Source organism: Bacillus rossius, chromosome 1 (assembly GCF_032445375.1).
Source record: "Bacillus rossius redtenbacheri isolate Brsri chromosome 1, Brsri_v3, whole genome shotgun sequence".
Classification (NCBI taxonomy): domain Eukaryota; kingdom Metazoa; phylum Arthropoda; class Insecta; order Phasmatodea; family Bacillidae; genus Bacillus; species Bacillus rossius.
This window is the reverse complement of record NC_086330.1, coordinates 235756235-235776778: the sequence shown is the minus strand read 5'-3', so window position 1 is coordinate 235776778 and position 20544 is coordinate 235756235. Positions and strand designations below refer to the sequence as shown.

The 20544-nt window shown below is 37.0% G+C and overlaps 1 protein-coding gene across 1 annotated transcript in view; it reads left to right on the top strand.

Annotated features, from left to right (window-relative positions):
• The window catches only part of LOC134546210 (uncharacterized), a 96853-nt gene that overhangs the window by 59126 nt on the left and 17183 nt on the right, over positions 1-20544 (top strand). Inside the window, exon 9 of the mRNA XM_063388826.1 lies at positions 14639-14877. Coding sequence (XP_063244896.1) covers positions 14639-14877 — 239 coding nt within the window. The remainder of the gene's footprint in view (positions 1-14638; positions 14878-20544) is intronic.

The following is a 20544-nucleotide window of genomic DNA, read 5'->3' as shown; positions in this document are numbered from 1 at the left end:
AGGATACTATTATTTCCTAAAAAGCTAATTAACACTTTCACAAGTACACATAATAAGGTACATACCATGCATATCAATCAATATATGATTATTTGTAATGTTTGGATCAACATGGCAATATCTTCTGATGTATCAGTACCCCTTGTTTGACGGAAGTCCTAACGCCTCGATGGTAAGTCCGCAGGAGAATAGCAAATGATGAAAATTTTGTATTTTCTACTACAATGCTAAAATTGGAACTGGTAGCCTTTGTGTAGAAAATGTTTAATGTAGATAATTGCATTCCTTCACTAAACACATTTATATCTCTATTAGGTAATATTAGTGGCTCTTGATTTGTTCATTTACTATTTAAATAAAGTAGTGCATTTTGAAATAGTTCATGTTGATACCATTTTAACTGATATCACAGTAGAATCAAACTCAATTCTGTCAGTCACTTGAAAGTTATTTTACACGAAGAATTGTTCAGTACACTCTTCTGATATGAATTTTTATTACAACATGTAGATGCACAATAATTGTATAAATAAATCTTCAAGTAATTGTATGATCAATGATATTTCTGCCTTAAATTCTTGAAGACTCACATCTATTTCTGGTGATGATTGAACACATTCTAAAATTTTCTAAAAATAGAACAAACTCCAAACTTTTTACATATACTTTTTTTTTGTCATCTCTTTAAACAAAAAGTATCCAAACAAATTAGTGACCTGAAGTTATAAACTTTAAATTATAGAGAATACGTGTAGTCATGGAATAACACAAATTTATTGATGAAAATTATATTAATCTATCAACAAAAATAATTTATATTAAATGTCATTATGTATATATATTAATTTACTCTACATTACCTTGAACAATGGTGATTTAACTTTCCCACTGACCGTTGTCAATGCGGGTGAACTAGCAACATGTGTTCATTTGTCCATCAGGACTGGTTTTCATGTTACAACTGTCCTAACAACATTGTTTTCACATGCTATTTATTTCCCACACTTTTAACTGCAACATTTCATGACTAACAAGTCACCACTCTACAAGATGCACATTTATTTCGGCATCCATCTTTCCTGTGAAAAGCACGCCTCGAAAAACTGATGCGTGGAAAGGCGACGTATGTTCGTCCAGCCTGGCACAAGTTTCTCGCTGGTCAATATGCGTGTAATTTTATGAAAGGACAAGGAACCAAGAAGAAAGAATAACTTGCTGCCAAGGTGTAGAAATGGAAAAATTATATGCTTCGTAGGAGAGGTGGAGGAGTGGACAGCTGCCCTCCCCTCTCCTTCCAGTAGCAGTGGGAGAAGGAATGCGTAGCAGCACATTGCTGGTATTGTTCATGGTGTTGTCCAATACACAAAAAAACTTCACTTGTGCTCATAGAATGCAACCCGAATTCTAGGGCCATTACTGTGAAACATATATCAGAGTTTTTAATTACAGTGAAAGTCCGTTGTAGCGAATATGGTCTATAACGTAAAGTCTGCTATAACGATAATTGCCATCGGCACCGTCAGTTTTGCTTATGCTGCATATGATAAAAATTTCGGAAATAACGAATGCAGCGTGGGCTCATTTTCGCTATAGCGATAGATTACACACCTGTAATTTTGCTTTAAAACAATGAGAAAACATCTACAATTTCCTTAATAAATGAGAAACAGCTTCGCACAATTCCACGCGTCCAGCAAATGAAACAACGCGCATGATGTGGCCGTCTCGGCAACATCGCACAAGGTGGGGCCCCACAGCAAGCATAGCTTGCCTCACGGCGACGAAAGCAAGTGCGACAGTGCCCCGCTGCAAGCATTACTTGTTTAGAATCACGCGGACTGTAGTCCGTAAATGAGCAAAACTCGTCTCACACTTGCATCGTAAGCGTTGCGTATGGTGTAGTTACGGGGAGTTGACGAACACGGAACTTGTCGAGCTTGTCTCTTCTAATCAAAACGAAATGGCGTCTGAAGATTATGACAAAGACGACGAACCAAGTGATGTGTCTGTTCCGTCGAAAACGTCAATGATGGTGGCACTTGATACAATCAGTTGTTTTTATCAGCATACAAATGCTTCGACGAAAGATTTGATGAATTTTCAAGAGGTCCAGTCGTTTATTTTGTCCGAAAGTCTAGTGTAATCAAGGCAAGTGAAAATTGATTCGTTTTTTAAAAAGTTATTTTTAATTTTGTGTTATTTTCCAAGGGTCTGTACGAGTGATTATTTTTGTGTTACTGACCAATTGTCGGAAAAAATTATTTTATATAATTTGTATGGTTGTCCAACGTAATTAAAGAGGTTTTTTTTTTTTTTTGTGTTTGGCATTTTTCATAGGTGTCAACGTGAGTAATAATGACAAATTTTAAAATAAATTTCACTACATCTTTGAGTTTACATATTGTTAGTAAGTATTAAAAACTCCGTAAATATGCACCCGATATCATCAGCTTAGCGCACATGTCTCCAGCAAACCAGCTGCTGTCAAAGCGACAGGAAGCGGCCGGCATGACCTTGCGTGACCCCACCCGCCCGTCTCCATGTAAACAAACAGCTGTGCGCTTAGCCACGATGTGCGTGACGCCCTTATTACGGCCACGCGGTCTCATATTTCGCAGTCGGCAAGTGCTGATACAGCTTAAAAATGTTATTTTAGTAAGTTTTTTTATGTGTATTTCCTTTACTTTTGTTGTGGATTTCCATAGTATAAGCAAGCGAGAAAATAATATATTTAAAAAATGCTACAAAAATAAGTTTTTTTTTTTTAATTTTGGCTATAACGAAAAGTCGTTGTAACGAAAATTCGTTATAACATAAACTTTTGGCGCCATTATAAATTTACGTTATAACGGCATAGCTGCCAACTTGTACGATTTTCGCGTACAATGTACGATTTTGTGCCCTAATGTACGATTGTACTATTGGTGTAAATTATTGTACACTTTCCAAACTTTTTCCAATTTTTGTCTCATTTGGGTGATTCGTAACAGTAAATCTATACTGATGTCATATAATTACGGTATCGAACATGCGGTATCAAGATCGTACACAACAGAAGATGTTTAGTAGATAATAAAGAAAGCTCGTAATACTGTATTTTCGGAACTAGGATTCTCCATTTGTAGTCGTTATGCCATATTTTCACTACAGCGTACCGTAAGATTCACTCATTGTAGGAACGTAACTTTGAACGCCATTGGCAGTGGAAAATTACCGTGTTTGCTACAGGGAGAAGCTACACCTACGCGTACGGGAATTGTTTGTTTTCAAGTATGCGCGGAAATTCGCGGTAAAAATGGTGAGTAAACAGAAAAAGAAATCTTATAACCAAGTATTTTTAGATTGTTATAGTAAAGAAATTCCGTGGGTTAGGCGTTCAAAAACTGGCGCCAATTATGCTTTCTCTGCTTATTGCTCGTGTGAAATATTTATTTCGCACGGGGGTAGAAATTACTTGAAAATTCACGAAGGAACAGAGAAACACACAAGTAATGCTTCACTTGGAAGTTCAACCAACATTAGTAATTTTTTTAGTGTTCAAAGTGACAATTTTTGTGTTATTCGAGCAGAATGTTATTTCACATCATTTATTCTGGAACATAACCTGCTGGTGTCTGTAGCAGATCATGCTGGACCTTTGTTGAGAAAAATGTTTCCCAGGAGCGAAGAATCTAAGAAATACAGTTGTGGACGCACCAAAACCACTGCAATAATTGCAGAAATGGAAAGTGAGCGTCAAAATGTTGCAGCAGGTATGTTGAAAAAAGTTCCATTTTCAATTGTTACAGATGGGAGCAACAATGATTCTAAGCTTTACCCAGTTGTAGTGACCTTTTTTAGTGAGAAAGATTCTCAAATCAAAATGGATTTGTTTGAAATTGTACCATTAGAGGTTGCTGCAACTGGGAAAAACATCAGGAAAATGTTGCTCAACCGTTTAGAAAAGCATTCCATTCCTGTTAGAAATTGCATTGCCCTAGGTTCCGATAATGCATCGGCCACAAAAATGGTGTAGTCGCAGAACTTCAGCAACACCATGAAAATATTATTGTTTTGGGATGTGCATGCCATTTACTGCACTTAGCAGCAGAAAAGGGTTCCACAGGGCTTCATGTTCGTGTAGATGAAATCCTTGTTGATATTTACTACTATTTGCATAAAAGTGCTAAATGTAAAGAGCAGCTCAAGAATTTGCAAATCCTTTGTGACAAAAAATCAAAGAAATTCTTGAAACATGTCTCCACTAGGTGGCTAGTCTGGGAGAGTGTATCGGTAGGTTAATAGATTTGTGGCAACCCTTAATTTGGTATTATAAAGAATAAGTAGATAGTAAGCTTGAATGTCCAAAAGGTTCTTTACATTTGTACAAAATCCCTAAGAAGTTGCCAGGTAAAGTCGAAGAAAGTTCTTGCAGAGCTTCAGATGAAAACAGAAATGCAGGCTTGCTTTCAGGTGAAAGTTCCTTAAAAAGAACTTTAACTTCAGATAACTTTTGTTATGGCAAGAAGATCAAGCAGTCATGTGAACCAGAAGAGCAAAAAACCATTCCAATTTTGTCACGTCAAGAGAGAGTTTTCCATGTTTCTCACTGATGACCTAAATAAAGCAGTTTGTTACTTTTTGTGGCATGTTATTCCTGTTTTTGATAATACAAATGTTATCCTGCAATCTCGAACACCTCACATACATCTTCTTAGGGGATTGTTGACAGACGTGTTAAAAGAATTGCTTGTGAAATTTGTAAAACCTCATGTCATCAAGACAACACCAGTACTTGATGTTCTGTACAATAGTGCTACAAACCATAAGTCCGATGAAGACCTAGTTTTGGGTTGCAATGCATCAAAAGTAGTGGCTACATTGACACAGTCTGACAAATCTAAGTTTTACACATCAGGTAGGAATTTCTTTAAACTCTCATGTGATTACATTATTTTGAAATTTCCCTTGAAAAATGAAATTTTAAAGCATGCTGAAGTGGTTAGTGTGAAAAATAATGAGAGCTCATCATTTTCTTCAGTGAAGTATTTTGTGGACATGTTTCCTGCTGTTCTACTTGTCAAGGATGGGGAGACACGTGAAGAGGCACTAGACATTCTTCAACAACAGTTTTGTTCTTTGCAGGTGGACAATGACATCCCACTGGATTCAGTGGAGAGAATAGACAAGTTGTGGTCTTACATAGGGAAAATAGGTAGTGGTGTTGGTGGTCTTAAGTATGACAGAGTTGCTCATGCAATGCTATCAGTGTTGGTTATTCCACATAGCAATGCTGAGTGTGAGAGGGTTTTTAGCAGCATTAAAAAAAAATAGGACCACTTTCAGAGCTTCAATGTCAGACAAAGTTTTAAACAGTATATTGTTGGCAAAACGTACTAACAGCATTTGTTATGAACAAGACTTTGATGAAACTTTTCTCAAGAAAGCTAAATCTGCCACACATGTATCCCTGCTGCAGAAAAAATAAATAACGTATTCAAGCACCATGATATGTATCCAGGGACATGCACTTAGAATCATTAAAAAAAAAAAAAAAAAGGTATGTTTCCAAAACCAAATTATTACCATATTGTTTTTTTCGTGAACATTATATGTGCAAAACAAAATAATTATTGCCGCGCCTGTATTACGCATAAAAATTGCCTTTCAATGATTGTACTATAATCAGAGGCGCAACAACAGGGGAGGGGGGGGGAAGGGTATTTTGCCCCCCCTCTGAAACCTTGAAGTGGGGGCAAACAGGGGCAAAGAAAGTGCTGTGTAATTAATTTTTAGATAATAAAACTGCTTAAATAGCACCATTTTCCACCTTGAAATAAAAATATAAAAATACTAGCTGCCCGATCCGGCTTCGCACGGTTGTATTAATTGGGGGGGGGGAGGGGGAAATGAGACTGAATCTCTTATTTACAGTTATAATAAATGAAATAAAATGAAAATTAATTAATTTTGACAAAAACTTAATACAACAATACACGCAACGTTGTCATGGAGACGAAGTACCCACTGTTTCCCGGGCTTAAACACCAAACAAAATTGATAATCAGTTTATTATTAATAATAAATTACTAAGACCATTGATCGAAATAAAAACTACCCTATCTCTCAAGTTGGAAAAAATTACACATAAATGCCCATTTTCATCGAAATCAGTTGACTTGGTGAAGGGGACCTTTTTAGAAATCAGATGTAGTTAGTAATTGTCTTCTTAATTTGAATAATTTATATCACTTTCAAATCCCGACCGACTTTGTTCTACCAGTGTATAGTTATTTACCTGTATATATCAAAAAATTGGTGGTCTGTATTTAATGAGTGATGAGGACTACACTAACAATGAAATAGTCGTTGCCATGGAGACGAATGAAGCATCAACAATGCTACAGCCGTTGCCGTGGTGATTTTCTGCCAACTCATACATACATCACATTAGAAAACTGTAAAATTATAAGATTAAGACCATTAATCGAAATAAAAACTATCCTATCTCTCAAGTTGGAAAATATTACACCTAAATGCCAATTTTCATCGAAATCGGTTAAGTGGTTTAGGAGTCCATTGAGGACAAACATTGTGACACGAGATTTATATATATTAAGATATATTGCCCCCCCCCCCCCCCCCCCCCCCCCCTTTGAAAATTTAGTTGTTGCGCCCCTGACTATAATTGTACTATTTTCTTTTGTAAATTGTACTAATTGCTTTTCTGTAAGGTTGGCAGGTATGTAACGGACTTTTACTGTATATTTCAACTATTTGGGAATCTGTAGGTCCCAATTAACAAGGATAATTGAGATTTTACTGTAGTGACACCTTGTAAACAGGTGACAATATAGATTGATGTTTTATGAACTATGGTCCGATTCATACTCACTGTTCAAGATAATGGTGTTACTTCTTTGGCAGATGCTGCTTGGAATTAAATATTTTGACATCTTAAATGATATAATAAACACACCAAACACTGATTGGTGTAGAACTTATTTTTATCAGTAAGTTTTGCTTGATATTTTTAGGGATATAAGGCTGACAATTTCAATGTTTCTTTCAGCACTATAAAAATATGTGACACTATCTTGAAGAGTGTATACATTGAGCAAGAATTATAAACTATTTATTTGTTTTGGTAAATTAAAAATCATGCTACAGATTAGGTAACACTAAACAGTAATTCTCACAACTGAAGTGATTGCTTTCCTTGACTTTTTGTAGTGTTCCCTGCCATTTCCTAGTTTTTGGAGGTTGCTTTCAATTTATCCATTTTTTTCCAGGTTTTCAAAACTTCTAGTAACCCTATAATTTGCTGCACTAGCATTGTACGGGCGTGAAGACTATATAATAGTTTGAGGCAACTAAACTTGGGATGCGCGAACAAATGTTGAACTAGCACCCCCACATTGATGGAGCTTGAGTGCTCAACCAGGCAGATCGTTTGAGGTGGTTTTTCTAGACACCTCATGTGGCGCTCCTGGTGAATATTTGGGATTCAGTCCCAACCCCGGGCATTCATAAAAATTTACTGTCACTAATGCACTACTCAATTATTTTAGAGCAGAATGGCCTTGATCACCGTGTTGCATAACTGTGACATTAAGCACTACCTTCAACTTTTTATCTTTACCGGTGAGGGGAAACACAATTACCATCCCGATCAGATTATTTCAAATATAGTTAATTTAAAATATAATAGGTTTCCTATATGTGATTATAATATAGTTACCTACAATTTTAAATAGTATATAAGACAGGAACTAGGGGCAAAATTATAGAATCTATAATTATGACAAAGCTCGGTATTCTGTTAAATAAACTTGATCTTTTACAAAATATGGATTTCACGTAACAAATACAACAATTAGTTTCTAAACAGAAAAAAAATGCTTCTCACCTCAGTAGGTAAATATTTCAAGCAAGGCAACTATTGTATCACATATAACATAATCATTAGATATAATTTATGTTTCATTAAAATTATCAAGTGCAAACCAAATAACTAAACTCATTGCAGTAGAGCAGTGTGTAAAAACCTATATCTACAAAAAAAAGTGTGTGTAAATATGTACATAAATAAATCTGGTAGTCTTAAAATAATATTTTGCAATTAAAATGAGTTTAAAAAATAAATAATATTTAATATAGTATTGAAAATATGTATGATCAGTTATTCTTGGAATGGTAATGCTAATAGGGCAATTTTACAAGCACTATTAAACAATCTTTTCAAAATACTTTACCTACTCTGTGAGGGTGTGAGCATAGTGTCATGGAACATATAAAATGATAATATGGTAAAAATTGTTATTCTACACCTTTATGTATTCGACAGATGATCTCTCTGATGCTCGTAGATTCGTATACTAGTGTAGAATGTACAACCAATTGATGGAGTGACGAATTGTCGAAGTCAGCAGTTATTGCAGTGCCGACACACTAATGTAGTATCTGTAGATGTTGTAAGTCCTGGTAGAGCTGAAAACAGTAGCTGCAGTATGTTCTTGTAGGGCTCAAACACAATTATGTAAAACTTGTAGCTGTAGAAGTAATTATGCTCGGCGACAAAAGTTCATTTATCTGCACTGCATGATCTTTTTTTCGAAGTTCAGAATGCCAGTAAATCTTTTTATTGTACAAATTCCTGAAGTTATATCAGAAGTTTCAAATGAACCTTTACTTCACAAAAGTTATCCATTCATTCTTCATTAAAAACTTTCAGTACTGAAAAAGTTCTTCATTAAATGTCTTTTTGCATCTAGCAAATATTTAATTGATGAAACATGAAACAAGATATGTTTTGTCTTTTAATTCCAATTATATGAATATAAATATTGCATATATCATGATGGTTTCAAATAGACTGTTTTAAAACTTTACTAAACAAAGTATTCCTCTATGCCATGGTCAGGAAAATATATTTTCATTTTGTGGGATGTAACTCCAGAAAAAGTCGGGAATTTTAAAATAATTCCGGAAAAGTCGGGAATTTTGTGGTGATGGGGGGGGGGGGGGGGGGGGGGGGGGGGGTCAGAGAGAGAAATTTTCCAGATAAGCTCAATTCTGCATTATCATTACTGTCAGTGTCATTCTTGAATGGTAATTCATTATAAAATTTGAATTAGGAATATCATTTTTAAAGTTGTGTGGCACATTACCATATTTACCGTACAATTCACGCAAATATTTTCTTAAAATGTGTGTTGAAAAGGTGCAGCGCATGGTTCCTTCAAAACTTGACAACGCTAACAAGCAATGCTGCATAGCAAAAGTTTCTTCAAGCTTCAAGTTGGGTTAACCTGCTGTTGCTTAGTGGACTACAGACATCTTGCATGTGGTTTGAAAGTGTATAGTTTTTGTGAAAAGACGGTACAGTGATTACCGAAGGGTTGCGGTTGCGATTATCTACAGCCGCTGAAAACCCCTAAAATTATTTAAATTAATGATATGGAAATTGTGCTATGAGAAAAAATTAGATTGTGGCCAAAATTATAATGCTGCTTCTTTTCAATTAACAAAACATCTTCTGTTGGTATGGTACTCATTTGTCAGTCGTGACCATTTTTTTCCTTGCTTCAACAACTACAACAGTATTGAGAATGCTCTATTATTTTTAAAGAAAACCTTTAGGGCAATTATAATTTCTAATGATCATGCAAGTCTGGAAAAAAAATTAATATAAAGTTGAAATATGGTTTTTTGGTTTTAAATTTTGTGCGAGGCTTATTCCAATTCAAATATTTTTTGGTTATGGTCTAAATATCGCAGGTGAGAGGCCATTTTGATATCTTGGGTTAGGTTATATTAAAAGGGTGCCACTTTTCGGTAAAATATTAATTAAAAATTCCTAACAGCATTTTTTTTTACTTCTGACATGTTTTGCAATCATTCTCTAAGAGGGTGTCCTGATATGAGTACAGTCAAACCTCTCTGAAACTACCCCTCACGGTTCCCAGGAATAGGGTCGTAATAGAGGGGGGGTCGTAATAGATGTTTTCCGTAATTTTCAGTTTATTTAACCCCCCCCCCCCCCCCCCCCCCCCCCCCCACCCCCACATTCGCAAACCGCTTATCGCTAAGAAGCTAAGAAACCAGCCTTACAATGGAAGGATGCTGTCACTCACAATGCTAGATGGCTTTGCTTTAAACCCACTTCAACCTTCATGACAAGTCCGTGGACCTACAGGCCACCTCTAAAGAAAATATGTCAAAAGACAGTTTATTTTTACTGGTTAGTTTACATGTACGATTTCTGCTTGCCGTAGTTAAATACACTAGAACCCCGATGTCACGAACCCCGGATTTAACGAAGCAGTGATTTTACGAATACATTCTCGGGAACCGTCAAAAAATTGGACATTTTGACCAAAATGTGAAAATCAGAAGAAGAAAAATTTAAAAAAAAAAAAAAAAAATGAAAGATCATTAAAATCTGTTAATTTTGACACACAGCGTATTTTTGTGTCGGCTTTAATACTTCCAATAATGTTCATGTAAGAATAACAAAAAAATAATGGGACATTTCCTTTAAAAATACGGCAGCCGTAGCTTGTGCAACGTAAGTGGGAGCGTGGGAATATCGTCTAGACAGGCTGGCCGCAGCACAGGCGGCGGATGCATGACGTCATACGGCTTACCTCTCCTTCCCTTGTCCAGACTTCAAGGATCATCCCTCCCAGGCATACAAACCATCGTGTCTCTCTCCCCCTCCTCCCTCAACGTCCTTTGGTATGTGAAACTGTCAACATCCTTCCTCCCCTTCTCCAAACTGCGTGCAACGAAAGCATGGTTTGTATAGTCCATTTCTAGTAAAATGAAAAATTTTTAGGGCCCCCCGCGACAGCCATTTACCGTTAATTGTTTTGATACAATTTGTTTGTTAGTTACACAACATTATTTCTGCTGGAAAATCACTGAAACTTCAAAATTTCTTTAATGGAATAATTTAGCAGGGCCGTAAAAGTATTAATTTTTTCCGCAAATGAACTATACTCGCCCCTTCCTGCAGGACAACATTCTCGACGCGTGACGCATGGCAACTACAGTCGTGTGCCGCGCACAGCCACGAAAAACCTACGCGATTTCCAAACTACACTAGATATCCGACTGGAGTCTGGTTACGAAAAGCATTTAAGAATTTGTTAATGCCCAACTGTTTCTATTGAGATAAAATGGCTAAAAGGCATGTTTTCGAAGTTTTAGGTGTAAAAAAACCCGTTAAAAATTTCTTGAAAGTATCATAGGGAAATGCATTACACCTTTATCTTAATTTTTTCCGCCATATAATGTTACGGTCACCGCTTAAATTTCACAGTTATCTGACGGGAACGAGATGACTGCGCGCCAGTTCAGAGCCTTGCACTTAGAGGTGTTACCGCGCTAGAACTATCATTGAGCGTCGCTCTTATCATCCCGCTTCACTAACACACACGCTGACCAGACGGCGCCCTAAAGCTGATTAGAGGAAGCATGTAGAAATGCAAGTCAGGAAATTTTTCCAGCCTATCAACCAGGACCCGGGCAAGTCTCGACTATCAAGCTTTTCACATTAAAATACAAGAGACTTGTATTGTGTAATTTCGGTGTTATTTAGCGGTTTTTCTTAAAAATCACTTTTTTCTCATTTTCCATATAAATTCGCTGAAAATTTCGCGATTCACCATATAATCGTGGCCATAGTTATTGCTCGCGCGAGAGGCAAGACGTGGAATGTTGGAAGAAAGATAAATGCGGGGTAGACAGACGGCAGCCAGTGTGTTTCCTGCGCGGGGAATAAGTGGCATAGCCCTTTTTTTTTATGCTGGGTGAAGCGACCTTTTTCTATCAACCCACGGGAAAAGATAATTGCTTGAGCTGTCAAAATAAACATCGCTGCGGCAGTTAAAACAAGTCGAGGCGGGCGTGCATCCAGTCGGTCGCTGTGTATTGTCAACCGATAGTAATGAAAATCAAGAGAAATCCAGCAGGTAGCTTTGCCTTAACTGCGTACCACACTAGACACTCGCAAAAAGCTAAACGTAAACACGTTGCCACAAAAACCTTTATCTGCACCCTGCCGGCAAAGGGACGTGGAATGGGGGTATGTTAAGTGCTGACAGCGGTCGACAGGAAACACTCGGCAAGAGAAACGCAGTAACACGCTACTCACCACAAGAAACTTATTTTCTGTCCGATTTTCTTCGGATTTTCAGCAATTTTTTCACGGTTTCTCGAAATCGGGTTGTAATAGAGAGGTGGTCGCAACAAAAAGGTTTTACTGTAGTGAAGTTATGTTATATATTACAAATACTGTGATATTGTGAAAATGTTAATTTAAGTTAGCTATATTTAAATTCCTGTATTATTTTTTTGAATGGTTGGTTAGGATTTACTTTGTAATTTATGTAACTTAAACTAACCAAACATTTTTACTATTATATAGTGTTTTAATTAAACTAACCGACATTTAAAATAGTTAAAAGTAAATCTGATGTAGTTTACCTAATCAAAACCGCCAACCACATTTTTAAAAAAAATTTAATGTAGCTAACGTAACATAGTAACCAACAATTCTCACAATTTTACTCTTTGTTGTACCTAACCTAACATAACCACTTTTTAAAATGGTAATTACTGGTAAACTATGTATAGTATCGCAATGCTCTCTTAGATAATAACTTGAACACATGTCAGGAAGTAAAAAAGAAGCATTATGGAATTTTCAGCATATATTCCTATGCACGAAGAACTCTAGCTCTTATAAAATTTATTACTTCTTATGCAACCAACTCAAACTCACTTATCTCTCTTTACATGGCACTTATAAGATCAAAATTAGAATATGGTTCTGTTATCTGGAATGGCATCAACTTAAAGGCTCGTACACACTGCGCTGACGTTTCGTGTTAACACGCATTAACACGTGTAAACACATGTTAACACGTGTTGCAGAAAAAAGTCGTCATGACTTTTATATGGGAGTGCGCACATTGTTGTGATGTGACGTGTTATGATGTGTTATTGCGTAAGCTGACGCGGAGCGCGTCATAACACGTCATTACACGCGTCACAACAATATTTAGGCTCCCAGATTTTCGTCAGACGTGTTATGCGTCAGACGCGAGTATGGAGGAGCAACTGATAGAACTTGTGCGTACGTACGAGTTGTTGTACGTTTTCAACAATAAGGACTACAGGAACCAGGCCTACAATATACATTCCACTGATTTCAATTTGGAATTACGAATTTCCAGTTAATCATTTAGATCAGGTAAAAAAACAAGCGTTAGTATTCATTGTTACTTATAATTCATATAATAATTTGCTTATGCAATGGTATTGTAACGATTGATGCAGTACACTTGGCAGTTCCGCTTCGATTGGAAATGAAGATGATGCTATTAATTTGACACCAAGAACAGAAGAAGATAGTATTTGTGAAGGTGTGTCTGTTGATGAGCCGCACATTTCGCGTGATGAAATCATGGACAATTCGCAGGATATACCCACCACAGAATACATTTCTCAAAGCACTCTTCAGACCGTTACAAACCCTGTTCAGCCACCTTCAACGCCACAAACGTCCGTTAAAAATCCTCCACACACGAATGTGCATCAAAGAAAGAAGAAACCTCCGAATGACTCACCCCTTAAGGACATTGTCAAAGTTATGAAAGAAAACAGTCGCGTTAGGTCTCAGTATTTGTCCAGTGCCACCGCACTTACTCAACAAACAAATAATCCCCATGACGAGACAGACATGTATTTTTTAAGTTTGGCTGGAACTGTCAAGCAGCTTTCTCGCGAGAAACAAGCTAGAGTGAAAATGCAAATTGGTAATGTTGTTTTTCAAGCTGAGTTACGTGAAATTCAGCGTTCGCAATGAAGCTATAGTCCTGGTACTCATTACTCTCCTACGTCTCATTCGTCTGCACACATTGGTTCATGTGATGTGCCCCCTTCCGAAAATGAAGTTGACACCAATGCATACACATAATGAATCACTTTATACACTTACAAGTTATGAATGAAAGTATCAATACCCGTCTGGGACGTACCATATTCGGTACTGTAGTTCGCTGGTCTGAGACATGCATTGGTGTCAACTTCATTTTCGGAAGGGGGCACATCACATGAACCAATGTGTGCATCACCACTATAGTCTACGACTGTTGGTGGGCATGTGACAAATAAATAAATAAAAAATAAATAAATAATTTTTATGGAAAAGTGGCTCTCCTTTAGAATGACTTGCTTTTTTGGTAACTGTAACTTATTGCTACAATTAATTTGGGTTACATGCTTAATGTCTTAATGATTTTACTCTTAGTGAGTTTTGTACATGGATACTTATCACATTTATATTGCCCTACCTTGAATAAAATTAAGTTTCAATCTTTGTTTGCTCATTTGTCTGTTGAATACTTGGCAGTTTTTAAAAAAAAATGCTGATTAATTTTAAAACTGAAATAGTGTAACAGTGCAGTCAGGGTCAGGGAAAACCTGAAAAAGTCAGGGAATTTTGACATTTTGTGTGGCCACCCTGTTAGTCGAAAAGGGGAGTAGGGGTGGTAGTGTCAAGATGAATCAGATGAGATTCCCGGCGGGCATTGCTGTGCACTTGTGTGTCTCCAGCCCTGGTTGTCTGGAACCACTTGTATGTTGGCAGGAGCACAACCTACTAAGCCTGCAGCGGCATGTGGCCCGCCTGGAGGAGGACAAGCGAAGGTCACACGAGGTGGCTCGCCATCGGCTGGATCAGCTGGAGCAGGAGAGGAGGAGGTGCCAACGCTTGCAAGCTGCAATGGCGCTGTGCCGGTGTGGCTTCGCTGTGCCACAGGAGTCCCCCGCGTGGGAGCACGATTCCCACAAGGACGAGGCCTCGACAGGCAAGACCCGTCGCAGGAGGTGAGCCGTGCAGTGCTTGTTGCATGCTGCTGCACGCACGTGGGACAGTAAGTGTTTCCTCTCTCTTCTTGCTTTCCTTTCATCAGCTCAGCCATATGTGACACTGGGGAAGCACAATGAACTTCTAGTGCTGTGAAGCCTTTGTAGGTGGGCCACAAATTTTCGTGTAGATTGAAAGATTATTATATATTATAAAAACATAATGTATTTCATTTCAATTTTGCTAAAAATTGAATTTTACTTTTGAATAAAATAGATTTGTTATTACATTAGAACCCTGTTATGTTACTGCATATAATACAATGTTTTCCTACTGATAACATAATTTTTATGGCCAATATTTTTCCCATTAGGACAATGAATGTATGTATTTCCTGTAAATAGCTATTCATGAATTATGCATTTTCTGTCTAAAATCTAATTAAAGCAAAAAACATTTTACAAACCATACTATTCCAACATTTATCCCATCCACTTTAAACTGTTTACTTTACACTTTACGTACAATTTTTCTTTCTGTCTTTCTTTCTTCACTATTGATGTGTTAGAATGTTGCTTTACTTGTGGTTCATGTTTCACTAACCATGATTGAATGATCATATATAATTTACTTTAAAAAAAAAAAAAAAAAAAAATCTTTTTTTTCTTCTTTCTTTCTTCCAAATCTAATTGATGGTGTTCTTGCCAAGTTGGCAAGCATAAAATTGTTCCATCCGAGTCTCACATCACCGCGCATTACAATGCCATGCTGTGGGACAAAACAGCACGAGCTCAATGCAGGTAAAAAAAGATATTATTGCACTCGGGGAAATAAATACTTAAAAATAAGGGCCTGGTTAAGTTACTGAAGAAAATAAAAATTAAATTTAACTAAATAAAATGTACTTTTTTTAAAAAAACAATCTACATTTGGAAAAACCAAAGAACAGCCAAAATTTAAAGCATAAAGCGTACCAACTTAGACAAATGTTACTACCCTGTTTTATCGCATAATCGTCACACCCATATTTTATGGGTGCCAAAATTTGGATTAAAGAAACTCGCGTAAAAATTGCATGATGTTTTTGGTCCCACTGTTAGATACCAAGCCTTTGTGTAGGTATCTTTTTCATATAAAACTATGTATTTTAAAGTAGAATTCCAATATTTATTCGAACATTACCACTTATTTAATTAACAGAAATACAAAGTTGTCTGATGTGTAAATTTTCTTTTAAAGACTTTTTACACATTATAACCTTTATCTGTTCGTCTGCATCGCCGCGGTGCATGTCTTATAAAAATGTAGCCAGCGCTAGTTGACATCATTCATGTTTGGTTATGTTGCCTCTTGTATAGAGCGCGCACATGTAGTCGAATATCGATATCTCGCCGATTCATGCAACGCGTGCTCTCTATCAAGTGCCAAATTAACTACATTTGATAGCCTGCACTCTTTCGTGTTAAGTGTGTACTACGACGATAATTACGCATTAGTTCAAGTCACAGATTCAAGTGGCTTGCGTTCGGGTCACAGATTTGGTTTTTCTATTTAAAGTTGAAGAAAGGTTTTTGTTGCATGACTTATTAATATAAATTGTTTGCCGTGCTCTTGCATACTCCACTTTTTTTTTAATGAATGTACTTTCCATGAATGGGTTTTGTTTTTACGAATAACTTTACCTAACAAAAAAAAATTTGCATAAACGTTGCACCCCTACTTTTCAAACTTGATTTTAGTATAAAATGTGTGACGATTATGCGATAAAACACGGTATATCTAGTGACTAAAAAAAATGGCTTTATTTTTTTCCTTCAAAAAGGTTAAAAAATTAGTATACAAATAACCAAGCTAAATTTAAAGTACTGGGTCTAATGGACACACCCACCACAATGGGTTAAATTTTTAGTTTTGGGCATAAAGATATAACATTTTCACAGTAAGGGTCACATTAAAATATGGGTAGCACTATATATTCCATAGATTATGACCCAGTATCTCTTCTTAAAAATAAATTTTTACTATCAACATGGGTTTAGAACCGGAATGACCACTGTGTTATTTTGAAATTTATATCAACAAAATTAATAATTGGTGTAAATGTATCAATTTACTCTCAATAAAGATAACACAAAAATTATTCTTTCACAAGGAAATGGTTCACAATCAAATTTGATTATAAATTGGACAATGCTGTAATTCCCTAAAAGACTTGGTATTGTTTTAGATTCAAACTTATCATTGTCACATTCCATACCTTCCGGTCTAGCTCAAAATTTGGCATGTAGTGGACATTCATAAACACTTGCCTAAATAAGTTGGGAGCTGAATATTATTTAGGTTCCAAAAGAAACTATTACTGTTGTCAATTGGTTACTGAAATAATGTTTCGGACACCAAACTGATAATGACATATTTTTATTTTTATTTCAAGAAAATTCACAGTCTTTATGGCAGTCATCTTGTGACCACAAAAAACAACATGTGGAGAGATACAACCTTTCTCACATAACCACTTTAACACAGTTCACACATATGTCTTATGGTGCACACGAACTCACGGCACAGCGGAAGGATTCGGTCCTTCGAAACAGAGACTGTGTTCACCCGATCCTTGGGCTATTACCGGTGTCTGTTGTCGAAAAATTTAATATAAAAAGTTCTAAAAACAAAAAAAAAATGTTGATTCTATGTCATAATTTATTAATCTGATTAATGCGAGTGTAAGAGATCATTCAGCCAATTGAATCTCCTCAAAACAGCACATCAGTCATCTTTGAAGTCACCAATTTTAATACACCAATCCCTCGCATAGCACGTCTTCACTTAATGCGAATTCAGTTAGCACGATGTAAATTTTACTGCCCTAGTCTCGAATAGCACTTCTGTAAATTTCAGTTAGCACGAAATCGCCACAGGCTAAAAAAAATCTCGGAAACGACGCGACGTCAGGTATGGAATTCGAGGGGGGAAGAGTGGTTTGGAATGCGAGGGGAAAGAGATGCGCACGCAGATAAACAAACACCGGGCCGTACTGTTGATGCCCGGCCGCAGACCAGGCCCTACCGTTGATGCCCGGCTGCAGACCAGGCCGTACCGTACAGAAACCAAAGCAGATGAAATTGGACACGTTTTTTAAAAAAAAAGCAAGATGATAGTGTTAATTTCATCCCAGAAAATATTTAACTAACTTTTATGTTTTGTATATGTACATATTGTACATACAGTAAACTCCCGGTATATCGCGCCCCGATTGATCGCAGAATCGGGTATATCGCGGGTCAAACCATGTCCCCCAGTCAGAAATGAATAATAATAATAATGGAATAAATGGTTGACAGCCGATTAGGATAATTTTGCGTTGTAACTAACAAACTAAGCATCGGGCAGAAAAAAGCCTAGGCGTAGAAAATGTCCGCAGTAAAATTCTAAACAAGATATCTCCGTACATTATTCCTCTATCTTGTAGGGTTTTCAAATTATGGTCCAATCCAGCCCAGTGATATTTTCTGAAACACTAGTTCTTAACGTCGCTTTATCTCACAAATGAAGCATCGGACAGGGGACCTGATAAAGCCCACCATCCAGCGACATTATCCAGCGTGACTCGGCTGGGGATTGATGTTGGATAGGCTTGGTTGTCGGCAAGCGCTGGGTAGGGAGAGGCGAGCCGAGAACATGGAGAGAGGTAGAGATTAGAGCGGGCAGAAACTTGAGTGGGGGAGGGAATGTGTTCACGCAGCACACAGGCAGGGCATGAGTCACTTGACTGAGCAGCGTCGCTGCGTACAAGGCAAAATCAGGTAGTCCGGTGTTTAAAATTCCACTCCAGAATCTTAATTGGTACTTTACTGGACATCTGTATATAAATGTTTTGTTACAACTTAAACCTACAGACGTAATATTATTGGGTAATTCATTTTATTATACAAGTTCATCTTTTTACTTTGGTATAATGTTTTAACATTAAATAGTAAAGTAAATCGGCTAGCGTATTTTTAATCTTTGCCCAGGAATTCCCAGTGGTCCAATATTTACGTGAACCATACTGTACCACTTTTGCCGTGAGGTAGTAAACAAGTCCCGGAAATGTTTATGTGTAGCGGTCTCCCGACCTTTAAACAGAGGCTGGGGAATATAACACTTGCCGATCCGAGCCACACACACTCAGCAACTCGACACAGCGTTTGGTGAAATAAGTAAAGACAAAGTTTAACACGGTTTTTAATACGGCGTCACTGATTGCGCTAAAATTAAATTGGCGCAATTTTTGTTTCCCACATGTGACCATTTATAATTTACTGTAAGCATGGATAATAAAGTTTAACCACTTGACACGATAGACGATTCTTTATTTTTTATTGTACGAATGCTAGAATCGTTTTTTTCCTGTATCTGCGGCCTGCTTCTACAAAAGACAAGCTATCTGTAAGTAAATCTAGAATTTTTATTTTGTCAATCAAACTCGGTACTTTGCGATTCATATTCGGTTTGAAGTATCACTACGGCCTTTCTTTTTAGAAGACTTTGACCACAGAATAGTGTGTAACCGCACACACTGCACTTACTTTTTTACGGACACTGACGAAGCAGATACTGTGGCTAACACCACGAGACTGGCAGCAGCAGCTTGTGTGCCGCACATTTGTATGGCGGCGTGTGGCGCGCACGTAGGCCGTGCGACAAACTGTGCGCGGCACGCGGAAAAATAAAAACAATTCAACATTTAATATTTATCTTTAAAATTTATTATTTTTATTTTTTCACCCGTGTTTAGTGGAAACTGCGGATGCAAAGTCCGCACAAAGGCGGGCCGTCTATACTGTGCGTGCTTGCCGACCTATTAGAACACAGGCGGTGTTTTATGCCTTTTGACCTTGGTCACATCGAAACATCGCGGTTATGCAACAACGCGGGTAAAAGTTATGTCCCCCGACAACCGCGTTAAATAGGGAGTGTACCCGTATTTTAATGTTATGTTTGTGCTCTAGGGAAAATCTAAATCTGTTTATCTGTTAACTGATTTGTTTACATAGCCGCTTTTATAAGAGGTGTGCATAACAAATAAAATGTTTACATATGGCTGTGTGTTTTAAAGTTATATAAAACCGGTTCTTAATTTCATAAAAGTGTTTTAATTTTGTTAAGTTTTAAACGTAATAACAAAGGATCCAGCTGCTTGCTACAGCAGGCAGACAGACGCGCGCGCGTGTTGAAGGTCACGCCTGGGCGGGCAAGCCAACCTGCTGACTGACGGTAAATATGTTACCACTTATCTCCCGTTACACTGTGCCATGTTTTCTTTATCTAACGTATTCGGTGGTAGGCTTAAAAAGATAAATGATATGACATATGCATTTTCAAGTATTATTCTACGCATTTATATTATGTAAAGATTACTTCCCTACACATCTTGGAACACATTAAATAATTTAGCCTTATATTTATGGGGACTAATGCTTCAGAATACGCGATTTCGATTAACACAAACATTTTTAGGAACGAATTAGTCGTGCTAAGTGAGGGATTGGTGTACTTTGATCCAAATATCTGCTAGGAAACAAAGGGGTGTTTTAATGCCCACTTTTCAGATGAGAAAGAAAGCAAGAAATCTTCTAAATTGATCCAAGTTAGTTTCTGAAAGACTATTATTTCAATTAAGTATTATTCCAGAATAGCAGTCTACA